Below are 19470 nucleotides of genomic sequence, written 5' to 3' on the forward strand. Positions count from 1 at the left end.
TTAAGAGAACCAAGCCCCCTATGCAGGGGAGACTCCCAATAATCAAGAGCACATAGGGTACTAGGGTATGGAACTTGTATTTAATCAAGAGCACTAAGGTCGTTCGACTATGTAGGAGGAGACTCCCAATCAAGCACGAGACAAGAAATTAGAAATTTCTTGTGGTTGATTTTTGATATTGCTATTTTCATTATGTGATCATTCATGAGTAAATGTGATGTAAAGTTAGAGACTTATATTTTATGCATTAACAATTGACAATTTAATCATAATGTAATAAATTAGAATTTATCATATATGCTTTATGATTGCACATATTTCTTAAATGTACTAATATATATATCTATCTATCTATCTATATATATATATATATATATATATATATTGCGTTTCCCCGTTTCCAAAATTTGGGGAGGTCACGTTTCGCACCCATGCCCGTTTTGGAAACTCGTACCCGTTTCCCCGTTTCGTGCAACTTAGATCTAAATGTAGTCATGGGAGAATAGGCTGTACGTTTGCTCAAATGGAGAACCCTAATGCAACGATGGAAGAAGCCCTACTGTTATCATGAAGAAACACCTATGCTGGCATGGAAATAAAGCCCTAATGCTGCTTAATGAAGAAGCCTCCTGTCACAGTCATGGAACAAGGGTTCTAATGTTGTTATGCCCTAAACGCAGAGAGACCTAAACTCTGTCCTAGAGAAATCTTGGCTACAGCCTAACGTTGTCATGGATGACCCTATGGGGATGACCTTAACACAGTGTCCTAGCCACAACACTTAAGGAAGTGTCTTAGCCACAATCTGGTCGCTGTCCTGGCCCTAGAAGCAGTCACCTATCTACTGTCTTGAGGAGAGGTCTATACGCTTGTCTAGTTCTGTATGAATGAGGTACGTTTGGGAGCAGCTATCATTAGATTAGAAGTCAGAGGGCTAATCTGCTATCTCGGGTCTAGTCTGGGTTTGCTTGAAGAAGTTTGTAACTATAGCCTAGCTGCTCTGCTAGGTTGCAAGCCATAGAAGGCAACTAAGGCTGATATACATTTGCAACAGAATGGACGTTGTTTGATAAGAGCAACAGAAGTATTGCAGCAACAAGGTATTGCAGCATGATGATGATGATGTATTGAGTATGCCTTGAGTGTATGATTGGGTGAAACACAGTGATAGGTGCAACTGATGATGAGGTGCAGATCCGTGATGAGAGCAGCACAATGACAGGAACATCAACATGAAGTGCATAGCATGGTCACTAGGTCCAACACTGTGATGATGAGTGCAGCATAGTGCAGCACGGTGAGGTGCAACATATGGACGAGATGCAACACAATGACAGGTGAAGGAGTCACCTTGGAGAATCAGTGGAAGCAACATGTCTTCAACTAATCTCATGTAGAGATGATGGATTCTCTTATCTAGAAAGTCGAAGTGTTGACTTCTGTTGTAAATGTATTATCTCTCTCTCTCTCTCTCTCTCCACTGAACTATTGAAGAACATATTAAAAGGATTGATCAAGGGTTTCCCCACATTGGGGTTTGTCCCTGGCTAGCGTCACAGCTTGTGTCTTCTTGTCTTGGCTTGTCTTCTGCGATTTATGTTTATGTTCTATGTGCAGTTTACTTTAATGCCAATGTGATTGCTAATCTGGAAAAGACATTGAGCTAATTGTGAAAATTGAAATAAATTGCTCTAAGCATAGAACATACCTAAAATTAACAGATTATGAACCGGACAATTTTGTAACAGAATTGGCCGGTTCGGTATTGAATCGACCCATTTCACCAAATCGGCCGGTTCAGGACTAGTTCCATGTAACTATGCAGGCCAACATAAAATAATGCCTTTTTTTAAATTTTTTGATCTTTTCAGATGTTTGGCCCACTTCTAATTCTCCCCTAGGCTAGCCTAATATTCAAGCCTATGGCCCTCAACTTAATGATCAAGCCTATGATCCTAGTATTGCTATGCAATCCATGGTAATGTTAATTTCTTAAAGTAAAAGTGACATTTTCCTTTATCTTTCATTTTCATCCTTTTACTTAAATTTTTAACATTACCATGAAATGACTCAGGATGTTTGAGAGTGGTTCCAACCTCATTGGATTTCATATGGAGAAAGTAGAATTTTAGATTTCACTCAAAATCTAGTAGACTTAGCAGTTTTCAGGATTTCAGGATTGGGGGAATTGCAATGTTTCAATTGGATTTTGTCATGTACGAGGGTATGGAACTAGTATTTAATAAATAGAACCAAGCCCTCTATGTACTTTGCAGTTAGTGGCATTGGTTGTCAAACTCCTCTATCATGACTTTACTAAAAATGTACCCATCACTCAAACAAAATTTTGACATGACAAGCAACGTTTTCTTCTATCTTATTTTAATGTCTAAATGGTTATATTGATGACGAAGTTCCCAATATAGGCAATGATTTTGATGATATGTAAGCATTTGTTGTAGCATGATTTTTTTGGATGCCAGAGGCCATCTAGAGCCTATTTGTTGATGTATTTTCAGTGTAGAGATGGATTGCACTGGATGCTATTTTGGTTATGTGCACACTTACATGCCATGTAAACGAAAACTTTTGCATATTTGTGTATAAATGGTTTGGATTCATATGGATGAACATGAATACATATGTTTTTCTTTAAAATATGAATATTTTATGTGTTTTTGGTAAACCATTTTTTTTTTTAATTTTTTCTTTCCGGTTTTTTACCGGTTCCAGTCTGGTTCAAATCGGTTCCCGGTCCATAAGGTTTTTCGGTTCGATCACCGGTTCGGTTCTGATAACATTGGTTTTCTGAGGGTTAATCTTGTGCTCTCTTTGTGCATTGTGATCTCCACTGTTCTTCTGTTCTTGTATGGTTGAATTTATGAAGTATAATTGTTTGATGATATACTATAAAAGTTAAAAGAAGAACAACATCATTAGAAGTAATTAACAGTTTTAAAAAATATTGTGCTTGTATCTATCGCACTTGAAAAATCTATAAAAACATGGCTCTTGCAGGGAAGAACAAAGCAAAGAAGGGATCTAACAAAGAATCCAACTCTAAGGGGGACAAGAGGAAGTATTTATCGAAGGTCAAGTGCTATGGCTGTCACGAATTTGGCCAGTATGTCAACAATTGCCCATAGAGCAAGAAAAGTGACAAGAAGGGCAAAAAGTAAACAACAACTTCAACAAATGCATATGAGCCTTCCAACTGTTGAGAGATCTATAGGGCAATGATTAGAGAGATTTCTCTTTCTTTGATAACTGCTTGTGATGTATTTTAATTTTTTCTTACTTATTAACTTTTTTACTTATTATTATGTTTGTATATCATCAAACAACTACCAAAACAAGAAGAACAAGAACACATAATATAGGCTACAAGCCAGGGCCAAAACCTCTCCAATTGAGAGGAAAACCCACAAATCTCTTCTCTTCCTTATAGATTCTTCAATTGACGAATTCCAAGACCTCTAGACCAAGACCAATACCAATACCCTCCAAGACCAAGTCCAACCTTTCTGAATGATGTGCTTTCCTTGAACAAGTCAAACCTAGTCAAATCTCTTCCAGTAGCACAAATTTGACTCCCAGCTACAGAATTTTGGCCTCCACTGCAAACCTGAAATTTTCGGCCCTCCTGCAGTTACTGCTGCCACACGTGTGAGCTTCATTTTAGCCTTCCAAGACTTCCTTAGACCTTCACTTTTATTTCTTTGCCTTCTAGAGCTTGAGGATGGCTTCTTGAGACCTTCACTTGACCTTCTTGCCTTCCCTTCTTCAAGATCGAACTTGTAGAGAAAAACCCTAGATCTGCTGCAAAATCCCTAGCCTTCCTTCACATGTGTGAGAGAGAAATAACCCAAAACCAAGTCTTCTTCTTCCTCTTCCTTCTTTGTTGCCTTCTTCTTCTTCCTTTGCTTGAATTGAGTGAGAGATGAATGTGTTTCAAGGAGGTCGAGTTTCCTCCTTTATATAGGCTCCTCAAGGTGGACGTGGCTCCTCCTTTTAGGCCGACTTGCCAGTTGCCAGGCCGACTTGGCCTTGAAGGTTATTTTGGCACTTCTAAAGACAAAAATAATTTTCTTTACAAGTTACAATGTGCCCGAAGGGGTCTTCAACTTATGACAATGACTCTTTTGACTTATTGACCTAGGACAAACCCTAGAAGCACTCAATGGGTGCTTGACCTATAAAATAAAAGACCTTGAGCATGAAACACATGCTCCAAAAATAATAATAATATTTTTTTTTCATTTTACAATTTACAAGAATCAAAAAGTACATTTCATATTGATGAAGACCGAACCTAGTTACACATTTTTCAACGCTCCCTCTCAACTAGGGAGGTATTCATAAATGGTACATGGACATTCTCAATCTGAAGACATCTCATAAGAAGAGTTGGATTGGTAACCCATTTGTTTAGCATCATATCAACAAACACTGTCACAAAGCAAGGCCTTGATTCACAACTCTTTCTCTTCACAAGATCAGAGCACAATGCCGATGAGACCAATGATTTATAGACACCATCATCATTGTCTCTCAAGGTACATACCCCACTCGGGTGTTCATAGAGTATGACCTTCTTTGGACTATTCTTATCTTGGATAACTAGTCCTTAAAAAATATCAACCCACGACTACTCTTACCTTGGACGCCCTACCTCATCCTTAAAGAGTATCAGATGCCATATGCTTACCCAATCCTCCATTCTGTCTTCCCAAGTGGAGATAAGAATGATGTGTGTATCTCTCCCTCTCAACTAGGGAGGATACATCAACCAAACCAAGCTTGTCTCTCAAATACACAAGCTTCTTATTAGGAAGAGATTTCGTCAATATGTTAGCTACCTGCTCATTGGTGGAGATATACTGTAGCTGCAACACACCATCTTGTACTAGCTTCCAAATGTAGTGATACTTGTTGTTGATATGCTTCGTCTTTCCATGAAACACTGGGTCTTCAAACAATCATATACAACTGGTGTTATCACAATGTATCACTGTAGGGTCCATTGGTCCTTCAAATAGGTTTGATAACAGCTTCCTTAACCAGACAACTTCTCTGCTTACTTCACAGGCTGCAATGTACTTAGCCTTAGCACTACTCAAAGCAACCGTATCTTGCTTTCTGCTCATCCATGAGATCATGGAGGATCCCAAACTAAAACATCCTCTTGTAGTGCTTCTTCCATCCTGCTCACTGCCTCCCCAGTCGGAATCTGTATATCTAATCAAGTGGACATCATTCCTCCTATCATATTTTAGGCAGTAGTGGATTGTTCCTTGCAGATATCTCAGTATGTGTTTCGCTGTTATCTAATGATCATGCTTTGGCTCCACTTGGAACTGACTGAGAATATTTACTGCAAAACATGTATGGTCGAGTATTCACCAAGTACACCAGTAAGCTAATAAATTGCCCATACCAGGAAGGATCCATAGGGCTTGATTTAGAACTCCTTAGTCTTTTCAAGTTTGTGATCATTGGGGTTTTTCAATGGTTTGCAATCCATCATGTCAAACCTTTTCAACATCTTGATTAGATACTTTCCTTGACCTAGATAGATTTCATTAGGTCCTTGCCAGACTTCTAGTCCCAAATAGTAGTGCATCAACCCTAGATCCTTCGTGTCAAATTCTGCTAATAGATGCTTCTTACATTATTCAATTCAACCTTCCACACCTGTCAAGAGAAGATCATCGACATACATAAGAATGATAACTGGCTCTCCCTTCACAACCTTAATATAAAGGTTTGGATCAATAAAACTCTTGGTGAAGCCTAATCTCTGTAGGTATGCATCCATCTTAGCATACCATGCCCTTGGTGCTTGCTTTCCCATATAATGCCTTCTTCAATCCGCAAACATATGCCTTTCTATATTTAACTTCAAATCCCAAGGGTTGTTCTATATAGACTTCCTCATCAATTGTGCCATTTGGGAATGCAGTCTTGACATCCATTTGGTGGATATTCCATCCCATTGATGCTGCCAAAGAGACCAACGAACGTATAGTTGAATAGCTTGCTGTCGGAGCAAATGTCTCTTCATAGTCGATACCTTCCTTTTGAGAGAAGCCCTTAGCCACAAATCTTGCCTTATACTTGTCAATACTTCCGTCTGCTACATGTTTTATCTTATAGATCCATTTGGAAGTTACCACAGATTTGTCTTCAGGCCTAGGCACGATCTCCCAGATTCCATTCTTCATTATAAATTGATATTCTTCATTTATGGAATCCTTCCATTCTTGGTGATTGAAACTTCTTCAAAAGTGGATGGCTCTACTTCAATTAGTTTTGTCATGTAGGCTACATACCTAGAATATCGTTTGGGCTTCTTGCTTTCCTTGAATGTACCTTGAGCTGCTCCATGACCTTCTGCATCTAGAAGTGTAGACTTCAACCAGTTATGTCTTTTTCTGGTTTCAAGAATTACCATAGGTTGTATTGGTCCACAAAGACCTTCATCTTCATGGTTTGATTCTTCTTCTTCCCTAGTAACTTCTTCGAATACCGGAAGTTCTTCACCATTAGAGTCCATAGGGAGATCCTTTGATTTCTTGAATGCAATACTTTCGTCAAATATCACATCTCGACTGAATTCTATTCGGTGTCCTTCCTTTATGTAGATCCTATAGGCCTTAGAATAGTTATTGTAGCCCACAAAGGGTGCCTTCGCGCCAGATGGATCTAGCTTCTTTCTTTTGTCCTTAGGTATCTGTATATAGATAGGGAAACCAAAATTTGGAGATGATCTACGGTTGGTTTCTTCCCAATGAACACTTCTTCGGGAGTCTTGTTATCTAGAGATCTATGGGGACTCTGATTTTGTATGTATACAACTGTCTTTGTAGCTACACCCCACAAAAATTTCGGTAAGTCTTAATCATTTAACATTACTTTTACACTTTCATTCTGCAACTCCATTTTGTTCAGGATTATATGGTACTTTTAGCTCCCTCTTAATCTCAGATTCCTTACAGAAAGCTATGATTTCCTTGGATGTGTATTCTCCTCCATTATTGGATCTTAATATCTTGATTCTTCTTTCTATAAGGTTCTCTACTTCAACTTTGAATTCTTGAAATTTTGTAAATACTTCATCCTTGGAATCCATTAAGTAAACCCAGGTCTTCTTTGAATGATCATCTATAAATGTGACATAATATAGATGACCTCCAAGTGATTTAGGAGTCATAGGACCACAAACATCAGAATGAATAAGATCCAAGATTTCTTTTGACCGTGAAGCACTGCTTCCAAATGGTCTCTTTGTGTTCTTACCCAATGCACATTCTTGGCATACTCCTTCATGATCTTCTTTTAGTTCGACGATTCCATCTACTATTGAACTTCAAGTTGGAAGGATTTTGAAATGGAGATGTCCAAATCTTCTATGCCAAAGTTCACATGGGCTGATTTTAATGTGAACCAAAGCTTGAGCAAGAGGAGATATCAACCTGTAAAGTCTTCCTTCACGAATGCCAATTACTCTAGCATTTTATATGCTTGATTTTTTACTCCATACTACAACTTTTCCATCAATGAAAGCCACTCTATCACCTTTATCTTCTAGACTTGAAATGGAGAGTAAGTTCTTATGAAAACCTGGAACAAATAGGATGTTGTTGAGATGAATATTACCTCCATTCTCCAGCTCTATTGAGGTTGATCCAATTCCTCTTACCTATAGCTCTTATTATCTCCAAGTTCTATGAAATAAAAAGATTTTCCTTTTGATAATGTCTTTAGTTGCTTGTGATGACCAGTCGTGTCTTGATGCACTACTATTGATCACCCAAATGTTCTCATCTTGAAATGTGATAGCGAGTGCCGAGAGGAGTCCTTCATCCTTTGTCTTGGTCATTTCCTTCTTTGGAGTAAATAAAAGATTCCATGCTTCCTTGATACCCTTCTTGAGATGGCTTGCTACCTTTGAACACTTCTTGAGGAACTTCTTTAATGTAGTAGAGATCTTCATAATGCTCTTAGCCAACCTTAGCTCTGATACCATGTTGAGAAATCTATAGAGCAATGATTAGAGAGATTTCTTTTTCTTTGATAACTTCTTGTGATGTATTTTAATTTTTTCTTACTTATTAACTTCTTTACTTATAATTATGTTTGTATATCATCAAACAACTACCAAAACAAGAAGAACAAGAGCACATAATATAGGCTGCAAGCCAGGGCCAAAACCTCTCCAATTGAGAGGAAAACCTGCAAATCCCTTCTCTTCCTTATAGGTTCTTCAATTGATGAATTCCAAGACCTCTAGACCAAGACCAATACCCTCCAAGACCATGTCCAACCTCTTTGAATGATGTTCTTTCCTTGAACAAGTCAAACCCAGTAAAGTCTCTTCCAGTAGCACAATTTCGACCCCCAGCTGCAAAATTTCAACCTCCAATGCAGACCTGAAATTTTTGGCCCTCTTGCAGTTACTGCTACCACACTTTTGAGCTTCGTTTTAGCCTTCCAAGACTTCCTTAGATTTTCGCTTGGATTTCTCTGCCTTTTGGAGCTTGAGGATGGCTTCTTGTGACCTTTGCTTGACCTTCTTGCCTTCCCTTCTTCAAGGTCAAACTTGTAGAGGAAAAACCTAGATCTGTTGCAAAAACCCTAGTCTTCCTTCACACGTGTGAGAGAGAAATAGCCCAAAACCAAGTATCCTTCGTCCCCTTCCTTCTTTGTTGCTTTCTTCTTCTTCCTTCGCTTGAATTGAGTGACAAATGAATGTGTTTCAAGGAGGTTGAGTTTCCTCCTTTATATAGGCTCTTGAAGGTGGATGTGGCTCCTCCTTTTAGGTCGACTTGCCAGCTGCCAGGTCGACTTGGCCTTGAAGGGTATTTTGACACTTTTAAAGACAAATAATTTTCTTTACAAGTTATAATGTGCCCGAAGGGGTCTTCAACTTATCATAATTACTTTTTTGGTTTCTTGACCTAGGACAAACCCTAGAAGCACTCAATGGGTGCTTGACCTATAAAATAAAAGAGCTTGAGCATGAAACCCATGCTCCAAAAATAATAATAATAATTTTCTTTCATTTTACAATTTACAAGAATCAAAAAGTACATTTCATATTTATGAAGACCGAACCTAGTTACACATTTTTCAACACTAGCTGGATGGAACAGGAGTACACACTTATAGCTTGTCTGACTAGCTCAACCTCAAAGGGTGTTTGGTACATAGATAGTGGGGTGTCATTCCTTATGACAAGAGTTAGAGAGTACTTCTCTAGCTACAAGTTAGAGGAAATAAGATTCCAGATCGAGATGGGTAATAAGTCCAATTGTATTCCAGTTGGGAGGGCGACAGTGCTATTTTAGTGGGAGTCTAGCAAGCCTATTCTGATCCACAATGTGCTGCATGTGCGGGGAATGGGAATGAATTTGATTTGCATTCCTATTCTTCAGTAAAGGGGTACAATGTACTTGGCCTTGAAGGGTATTTTGACACTTTTAAAGACAAATAATTTTCTTTACAAGTTACAATGTGCCCGAAGGGGTCTTCAACTTATCATAATTACTTTTTTGGTTTCTTGACCTAGGACAAACCCTAGAAGCACTCAATGGGTGCTTGACCTATAAAATAAAAGAGCTTGAGCATGAAACCCATGCTCCAAAAATAATAATAATAATTTTCTTTCATTTTACAATTTACAAGAATCAAAAAGTACATTTCATATTTATGAAGACCGAACCTAGTTACACATTTTTCAACACTAGCTGGATGGAACAGGAGTACACACTTATAGCTTGTCTGACTAGCTCAACCTCAAAGGGTGTTTGGTACATAGATAGTGGGGTGTCATTCCTTATGACAAGAGTTAGAGAGTACTTCTCTAGCTACAAGTTAGAGGAAATAAGATTCCAGATTGAGATGGGTAATAAGTCCAATTGTATTGCAGTTGGGAGGGCAACAATGCTATTTTAGTGGGAGTCTAGCAAGCCTATTCTGATCCACAATGTGCTGCATGTGCGGGGAATGGGAATGAATTTGATTTGCATTCCTATTCTTCAGTAAAGGGGTACAATGTACTCTTTAGAGGGCAGAAGGTTTTGATTAAGCGCCAGGAGTGGAAGTCACCCATAGTAATTGGAGCCAGGAGTGACAAACTTTACAGGTTGCAAATGGATACTCCAAAGGCACTGGTAAGCAACAATGATCCGAGAGATCAGGGAGAGCTTTGGCATAGGAGCATGGGCCATATCCATCATGGGCCACTTAAGTTGCTCATAGTTTTTGCAATTTATTTGACATTTTGCTTTTTTTTTTAATATATGCATCAAAAATATTAATGTACTATATAAAAAAAACACTTTGCTCGAAGCATTTGAAAATTGGTTCTTCACACTCCTTCCTGCTTTGCCGCGGTTCCCAGCAATGTATAAATACACCTCAATTTTCATTTGTAAATCATCTTGATCATTCTCTAGCCTTTGAGCAACATCGTTCTTTTAGAAATTTTTATATATCTAAGGGAACCTGTTCACTCATGCTGAGGCATTTTCTCTCTCTTGTGCATGGGTTTATTTATCTCTTAACACATTTTTTCATGGTTACTCCCCCCTCTAGGGTTTTGTTTGATTGGCTGATTTTTGTCCAAGCTTCGTGCTGCCCTGGTGCTGTATTCCTCTTGTTGATTGCAGGGTTTTGGGTTTGTTTTGGTTGCATTCGATTCTCCTGATGTTACTTATAAATATCAACATTGGATCAGAGAGGGTTTGAACATTTCCTACTCAGTTTGTCGCTGGTTTCAGGGCTGTTTTCCTGGTGTATTGCTGGCTGATTTTCTTCTAGCCTTGCATTACCCTAGTGCTGTTTTCGGCTTGTTTATTGTAAGACTTTGGGTTTGTTTTGGTTCCATTCGATTCTCCTGTTGTCAGTTATAAATTTGAGCACAATGTTGTGCTCTGGAGGATTGCAGGATTTTGGGTTCGTTTTGTTTCCAATAGATTCTCCTATTGTCAATTATAAATATGAACATGGTATTAGAGTGGGTGTGGACCTATCCCTACTGATTTCACTGCTGTTTAGGGTTTCTTCTTGGTTGTTTATGCTGGTATATTTGTAATCAAACTTTGGCATGTAGAAGAGTCCCTAACTTAAGGAGTTTATGGGCTGTTTTTATGGTGTATTGTTGGCTGATTTATCTTCAAGCCTGTGCTTCCCTTACACTGTTTTCTCCTTGCTTATTGTGGAATTTTTGGTTTGTTTTGGTTCCATTCGATTTTCATGCTATAAATTATAAACCTCAACACGATGTTGTGCTTGGGGGTCAGTAACCTTCACATCAAGGCCTAGCACCTTGTGTCAAATGGATCAATTCTTCTATAGTGGGTGCCAAGGCCTAGAAAATGCTTTTAATGAATTGCATTTTCTTGTGAACATATGTAAAAAGATGGAAGGACAAACTTAGCCTTTAGAATTTGCTTATGACATTGTGAAATTTGAGGGTTCCATTGTGGCCACAGTATTTGGAATGCCTGAGAGGCCATGAAAGCATAGTATTAAAAACCGGCCGGTTCATTGGCTAAACCACCCGGACCGACCTAAAAACCGGGTTCAAGCCTCCATTTTGTCGAATTTTTACAAAAACTGGGCCTAATCGGTCGATTTATGACAGAACTGGCCAGTTTATGGGTAAACTGGCTGGTTCATTGCCACGCCAGCCGTGGACCCACCTGGCAGATTTTTGGCGGCTTCTGATGTGGTTTGGAGGGAAGCTAAGTGTTGGTTCCCTCCAAAAACAACCCCTCCAAGCCAAGAAAAGGAGGTCTCCCCTCTCATTTGCCTCACACATCTCATTTGGAGTTTTTGTGAGTTTCATTGGGAGCTTGGAGAGTGTTGAGTTTTTGCTAGAGTAGTGGAACAACAGAGAGTTTGAGCTAAGTACTAGCCACCATGCCTCCAAAAGCCAAGGATACTACATGGGCTCATTGTGATATGATTGATGGCAAAATGATCAGCAAATATTGCCAAAAATCTATTGAAGGAGGGGATATTAACAGGTTCAGGCAACACTTGGCTAGGATAGGAGGCTATGTAAAGCCATGTGGAGCACCAAATGAAGTAATAGGTCATATTAGGGCAGAATACTTTCAAAAGTTTGAGACTCAAGTCACTGAACCAACAGAGAAGTTTGTGACTCAAGCAGTTGCAAAGTTTGGGAGTCGAGACTCAACCAACTGAGTTTGATCATGATGAGAAGTTTCAACTTTCAAGTGATAATGTTGATCACTAATATCATATATGTAGACTTGTAGTAGACTGTAGGCCAATGGCCCCATAGCTTGTAGCATTGTTTTTGGACTTTATAGGCCATTTAGAGCCTCATTTCTTATGTATTTTGTCGATGATATGTATTGCACTCGGTGCCATTTTGATATATTCACCTTTACATGGTATATAGATGAGAAAACTTTGCATATTTTGTCTCTATTGGTTTGGAATCATGGTTTTAATTTTTAAATCTTAAAAATAGTTTTTTTCATTAAAAATTAATTATTTCATGTTTTTTTTAAAAACTAGTTCATTGAGATTTGACTAATCTTGGTTTGAAACCTAGTTTATTAGGTGGACCGGTCCAGTCACCAGTTCCAATTTTTAAATCTATGCATGAAAGTCATTTATAAGTTGTAAGTTAGCGCAATTTAGACTTGGGACTTTTGTGAATGAACATTACCTTTGGTGTTCATAGGTTATTGTTGATGACGGGAGGCCACTCGTAGGCAATCCATGGTATGTAGGTCAAAGTCTCTTCAGAAAAGGGATTCAACGAGGGACTAGGTGCCTTGGACTTAGCTGATGAATACTTTCAATATGAATAAATGAGAGATTTATTATAGAAAAAAAATAGAAGCATCATTCTAGACTCGCATTCTTTCAAGCTAGGTGTCAGCCATCGTATGATTGGTGGAAGGATGGAAATTAGAACTGCAGAAAACCTTCCATTATATTATTTTGGTGAATGGGTACAAATGGCTTAGTCAGATGCCTTCCTCTGACAGTGGCCTAAATAAAACTTGGAGGCTTAAGACTAAGTTGTCCGCTTGGTTCTAAAATTTTATAATTATTTGGAAATTTTCTTTTGAACCTAAAATGTTTATAATGGGATAGTATGTGACGGATAGGCTGTGTTGAAATTTCTTGAAATGGCTTTTCATGCAAATTCAGAGATTCCACCTCAACCTTGAGGTTTCTTGGATCTACTTCATGTTGTTGGAAAATGAGGAGACTTATGAATTATAGATGATTTTCCTTAACTTGATAATTACTTGTGATATATGTTGGCTTTTTGTTATTTTATTAGTTCTTGTTCATCAAGCAATTACCAAAACAATGAAGATCACAACAAGACAAAGTACACAAGATATAGGCTCCAAGCCAGGGAAAAACCCCTCCAAGGGGAAAACCCAAAAAGAATGCTTCTCTTCTTATAGAATCTTCTGACAATGAGATTTCCAAGATCCAAAGACCAAGTCATCCCCCCAACAAAGTATTCTTCAAGGCAACTTCCAATTCGACCTACTGCAACTTCGTCCCAGATTTTCGGTCCTGCAACTGCACCTCAGAATTTCGGCCTTTTGCAACTGGCAGCAACAAAAACCCTAACTTCGCACGTGTGGAGAGAGAGAGATGATCCCAAGACACTTTGACTTCTTTTGTTCATCGTTTCCAACTATTTTCCTCTGACTATACAAACTTTGTTCGTTACATTGGTATCAGAGCATTCCTCTGAGTATTCAAACTTTGTTCGTTACAAACTAAGTTGATATTATACACCAACTGTAGTCTTCATACAGTAACAAAAGTCTGTGTGGTGTTTTGTGGCTGATAAGTGATTCACATGACAAGGAACATATTTAAATGTTATGCTTAATGGTGATAGCTCTTGCTAAATATATTTTTATTATTTGTTAGCAATTTGCATGTATATTCCATTTTCCTTATTTTCATAGTGTTCTTGTATTTGCAGGTTACAAAGCTCAAGTCAGAATCATCTTTTTACTATTTATATATAAATCAATGCATTGACCAGTGTTGATGATTACATACGTAACTTGTTATTTTGATTTGCAAAACAATGAACATAGGTATTTGCTATGATAAATGTTTTAAATCCTTCGCTATTTTCATGTGAGGAAAGTATTTGAAGTTTGAACTGTACCATACCTGTGCAGAGTGTGTAGATAAAAAAAAAATTCATCCATGATTTCGTCATACATAATAACACAAATATACAACTGCATGGTTTATCTGTAATATTGATTTACTTGTTATTCTTGGAAAAAATAGGTACTCTCTGATCATATTATGAGTGATTGACTTACTATTAGACTTAACCCAAGCTTTTCAGGTACTCTATATGGATAGACAGTAAGATGCGACTCAATAGTGATCCACTTCTTATCTTGGAACATTTTCTATGGCGTGGTGGCTTTGAATATGCTATTTCAAATCATTATGATCGCCATTGTGTTTGGGAGGAGGTGGCACAGAACAAGCGTTTGAATAAATACAACCATACAGTCATTGATGAACAGTTTGCATATTACCAGGCTGATGGCCTCACAAAATTTAACGAATCAGATCCAAACATGCTCCTTCCAAGCTGTATGTATTTGAAGTTGTTATTTTGAATGTTGCCTGGATAAAACTCTCTTTTGTTTTTGAGATTGGACAGTGTTTAGAATCTAACCTTAATTTTTGCTAATCTCAGATGTACCAGAAGGATCTTTTATTGTGAGGGCTCACACCCCTTTTTCAAATCTATTTTCATGTCTTTGGTTCAATGAAGTTGATCACTTCACTCCACGGGACCAGCTTAGCTTTGCATATACCTATTTGAAGCTCAGGCGGATGAATCCAGAAAAGAATTTTCGACTGAACATGTTCAAGGTGACTAAACCTTATCAGCATATGCTGTTTTTTAGTTTCTGCATTATTTCTTTCACCTTTTTTTTCTCTATAGTCGTTTTAGTGTTCTGTACAGTATTTCTGAAAGTGGATTACTCTACCACTGAGACAAACGTTCAGGGCAGAGTTTAGAGCTGATAAAGTTTTTCCATTGTTTATCGGAGCTAGAGTACAGGAGATCAATAATATCACCTTTATAGCAGTTTGCAAGTCTATGACAATTACATTTCACACATGTACATACTATCCTGTCAAGAGGAAACCACAGGATATCAGACTTGCAGATAGATGTTGAAATGCATTCTAAGGATTTTAGATCTGATTTTTATCATGTAGCCAAACTGGTCTTTCCTCCTGGTTTACCGTAAATTTTAATGGTACTATCAATTTAATCTGTGATTTAGAGGTAAATTGTTTGCAGACCTGTTTCCAGACCAACATTTCCTTTCCCTGTTGATGATATTGTTGCAATTGCCATTTTGTTTTTCATGTTTCTTGCAGCTCAAACACCAACAGTAGTCTCTTGGCAGTTGCATGCTTCAGGTCAACAACAAACTTTGATAAATATTCAACTGCATGAACATCTTCTTGGTGGGGAGGGTCATATTTCTTACTTTCCATGCACAAATAGAGATTTTCATCCTGAAGCAGAGCCAGTCTTCTCCAATGCCCCAAAGGCACTGCAAATCAACAGTCCCTCTACACCATCTTTGCTATATGATTTTGTACCAGAAACTGCATCCTTTTATGGCATGCTTTGCTTGGCCTTGTTCCCTGCAGAAGACTTAGGAGGGTGATCAGCATTCTTCCTCACATTATTAGCAGTTTTTCTCCTCCCACTCTGTTGGGTCTTTCACCCATCTGACTCACCGGTAGAGATAGGCTGGGACACAGGAACAAAATTGGTGGCTGAGGATTCTGCCGTCTCCATTGAGCTCTCTTAGGAATTGTTTAGTGGTGCATTGGAGTGTTTGGTTTTTTTTCTGTAGGGCTTTCGGGCAAGTATTAAGAGTTCCGAAGTCTAACTTTTCGTTCATTGACATTGAGGGCAACTGGGTTGTTGAGTCACCCTGGGCATCATATGGGGGATGGTGACATTGCCTGCTACCTGGGGGTTCCCTTTGGCATTATTGTTTCACTTTCTGCTATGTGAGAATGGTGTCTTCAACTCTTCATAAGCTTCATCATAAAATTCATAATTGGATGTTCAGGGATTTACCCTTGGCTGGAAAACTCACAGTACTTGGAAAAACCCTGTGGGCTAGCCTTGCATATTATGTCTCCTACTGGTTCTGTTCTGCAGCTCTGCTACTCAATTGGACACTTGGAGAGGTTGTTAAAGAGCTTCCTGTGTTCTAAATTTTGGGGGGATTGATTGCTTCCTATGATGTCTTGGTGTGTTTTTACTTTTCCCAAGATCATGACGGATTGTTAAAAGGTGACTGATTTCAGATTGCAGGGTGTTATGATGTTATCCTATCAGATAAGTAGATAGTGCAATGCTTATTTGGGGAGTGACCATGGATGTTGCTCCCCAGACACAGAATATTGCATGCTAAACATAAAACCAGGATCAAGGGGCCTTACTTTATTGGTGATATAATTTTTACCCGGAATGACTTTCACATTTATGGTTCTCTCATGTCTCAAAGAATCTGATAAGTGTGTAAATGAGTTGCTTTAGTGTTTACTTGGCAATGGGATGTCTATCAAAGAGGAGTTGATATTGCCTGTAACTCCATTTTGTCTTCGAAGATACAACACTCCACTATATCTCATGTGGTCAGGTGTCTTACTAAGCAACTAGTTTGGAAAATAATTTTCTATTGGAGAGATCTTTGGGATGGCAATATGAGGACACAAAATACTTGCTCTACACTCTCGTGTGAGTTTGGATTACTACACAATTTTGCGATTCAGGAAGTCCAATAGTTTGTGAAAATTTGGAAGACCCAAATTTCTACTGCAGCAACTGATTAAGTTCCTTCTATTTGTTAATTACTAAACAAATTATTTACTGCATCCTACATCAAATACCGAAACTAATACACTGCGTCCTTCACCAATTAAATTAAATGTGGAAACAAGAATTTGAGCAAGAAAGAAATAACACACACAAGTGACACCGTTATTTTTGGACAAAAGTCCCCAGAAAAACCCAATGCGGGAAAACCAGTGCAGCAGCCGAGGGTTAGTATTATTAAGCAATAGTTTTTTGAATACAATCCTTGGATGCCCTATTGGCTATCCAATACAGAGAATCTGGTTGGTAGAAGATTAGTGAGAAATACCTCACACTATCACTAGCGATTCGACACTAATCCAGGCCTTGGATCGCTGGTCCCACGCTAGTTTTGCGTAGCTACTGCGTCAGCGTATGCAGTTATATGTCAACCTCTTTGGGGATCTGTGTCACGTCTTCCCAGATCTCCTTCTGTCTGGAGATTCGAACTTCAAGCCTTCCAGTCTCACACCCTGGCTTCTTGCACTGAAATTCGTCTCTCCTGGTTGGTATTCGAACTCCCTCTGAAGTTCTACGCTGCCTCTGCTTGGCGTTACGCTGACCAGTGTGGCCTCTATGCTGCCTCTTCTGGATCTCTCTTTGCCTCCTCTGCGATGTATTCCTGGATCAGGGAACTCTCCAACCAGAAGTATCCTTGCCCCACACTGCAAGAAATCACTTCGACCTTCTCTCTAGCAACTACTACACTGCCTTCTCTGAGAAATTCGATCTCTTGATCTCTCTCTGATGTGTCTTTTCCAAATGCCCATTGAAGTCTTTCTTATAATCCTTTAGTTGAGTAGTCAACGACCCAGATTAGATTCTAATCAATAGCTCAGATCATTTAGACTCGATCTCCGCCTTCTTCTAGAAGTTTCACACTTAGTTTGATTAATACCCTTTAATTATTTTAATTTCCTAACTTTGGACTTAGGCACTTTTTGTCGCACAAAATGTCTAGGCACCACGACAACTGCTCAGATCGGGGGCTGTCACACTGATCCTCAATCACTCCGTTTGAGTTATCTCCCTATAGTAGATTAAAGGGGGTAGACCCTAGTGTCTTGTGGAGTCAACTATCTTGCGAAGAAAATAAGGTTCAAGTAAAAGATGGGAAACTGTGGTTGTAAAAACTCCACTATCTCATATGCAAATGCAAGACTTAAAACCAGTGTTGCACTAATTGCCAAAAAATTGCGATAAAATCGTTTTATTACGATTTTTTCAAAAAGAAGATAAATTGGGTTTTTTTTTCTGTCAATTTTTATGAAAAAATTGTGGGAAGAAATATTTTATTTATTTATTTATTTTTTTTGTTTCCTTATGGGGAGGAGGAGGTGACCCAAGCTACCCCTGTCACAAGTAGAGGATGTGGTCTACCTCCTGTAGCTCCTAGTTCTTCAGCTTCTAGAGCACAACAGAGTCTATTGTCAACTCCACCAACATTTACATCTAGAGGGGCAAAGGAAATCAGTAGTATTAGACTTTAGTTATTTGGTTCATTTCATTGTATATGACATTATGATTCATGATATGAGATACATTATTATATTTTTTGTTGATATTTTGAGGCTGAGTTGGGAGTCATGAGTCAGGACTTACTATTCAGGACATGATTCACTGTTATGTGTGATGTGGCACTAGAAATGATATTAAACATCTTATATGTTAGTTTTTTAATCATATTTATGTGTCAATGCATTTATTTTATGTTGTAGATGGTTTAGATATTAAAAAAATGAAAATTTTTGTACCAAATGATTTTTTCCCGATTATTACCAATTTTTTCCCAATTATTACGATTTTTTCCCCGCGCCGAATTAATCCTGATAACTTAGTGTAACATTGCTTAAAACTATGTGAGATACAGGGACATGGTTAATTTTAGTTAAATGAGGGTGTAAAATTATTTCTGAAATATGTCTTAAATGTTATTTAACTTAAGACTCAGAAAGGTGGTGATCTAAATGTGAAAGCACGTACTTATACTAGCACTGCAAAATGTAAAATCTGCACAAATAATTACTGAAATGCACAATGCATTGAAATGTAAAATGCTGGAATAAAACACTTTTAAATTCAAAAATTCATTTGTATGAAATACTCTGTGAAGATCATTAGATGCGTAAGTAAACCTAGATTAGTCCTCCTTGCATAATCATGTAAAAACAAATGAACTTCAGAAATTAAACTAAATGTTTTAAACTCAGACCACATTAATGAAATATCAGTCTAGTAATCTGCTCTTATATCAAATGTTAAAACCAGTAATATATTTTAAAACAACAGTCCTGTAACCATGCAATATTCAAAAATTTCTATGTATAACAACAAAAATTTTTAAATGACAAACTGATAACTACAATTAAGAAAATTTCTGAGTTTAATTCTTTCTGATCTATTGATGTATTTGATCTAAAAACTCAAAAATAAACTACTGAACAACAATAAAACAATTTTCAGAAATTTGTTTGCAAAAGTTACTGAAGCTAACTTCTATTTCTGCAATTATACAACAGTAAAAT

The 19470-nt window shown here is 37.9% G+C and overlaps 1 protein-coding gene across 3 annotated transcripts in view; it reads left to right on the forward strand.

Annotated features, from left to right (window-relative positions):
- Positions 1-19470, forward strand: part of LOC149167457 (uncharacterized) — a 344481-nt gene that overhangs the window by 296136 nt on the left and 28875 nt on the right. For all 3 annotated transcript variants that reach the window (XR_016260931.1, XM_089432997.1, XM_089432998.1), the window contains 2 exons: positions 14384-14640; positions 14747-14925. Coding sequence is in view for 2 of the 3 variants with exons in the window: in XM_089432997.1 (XP_089289123.1) it covers positions 14384-14640; positions 14747-14925 (436 nt within the window). In the remaining variant the exon portion in view is untranslated. The remainder of the gene's footprint in view (positions 1-14383; positions 14641-14746; positions 14926-19470) is intronic.

Source organism: Pinus tabuliformis, chromosome 5_1, assembly GCF_031772625.1.
Source record: "Pinus tabuliformis cultivar Carrire ecotype Pingquan chromosome 5_1, CPIR1, whole genome shotgun sequence".
NCBI classification, from domain to species: domain Eukaryota; kingdom Viridiplantae; phylum Streptophyta; class Pinopsida; order Pinales; family Pinaceae; genus Pinus; species Pinus tabuliformis.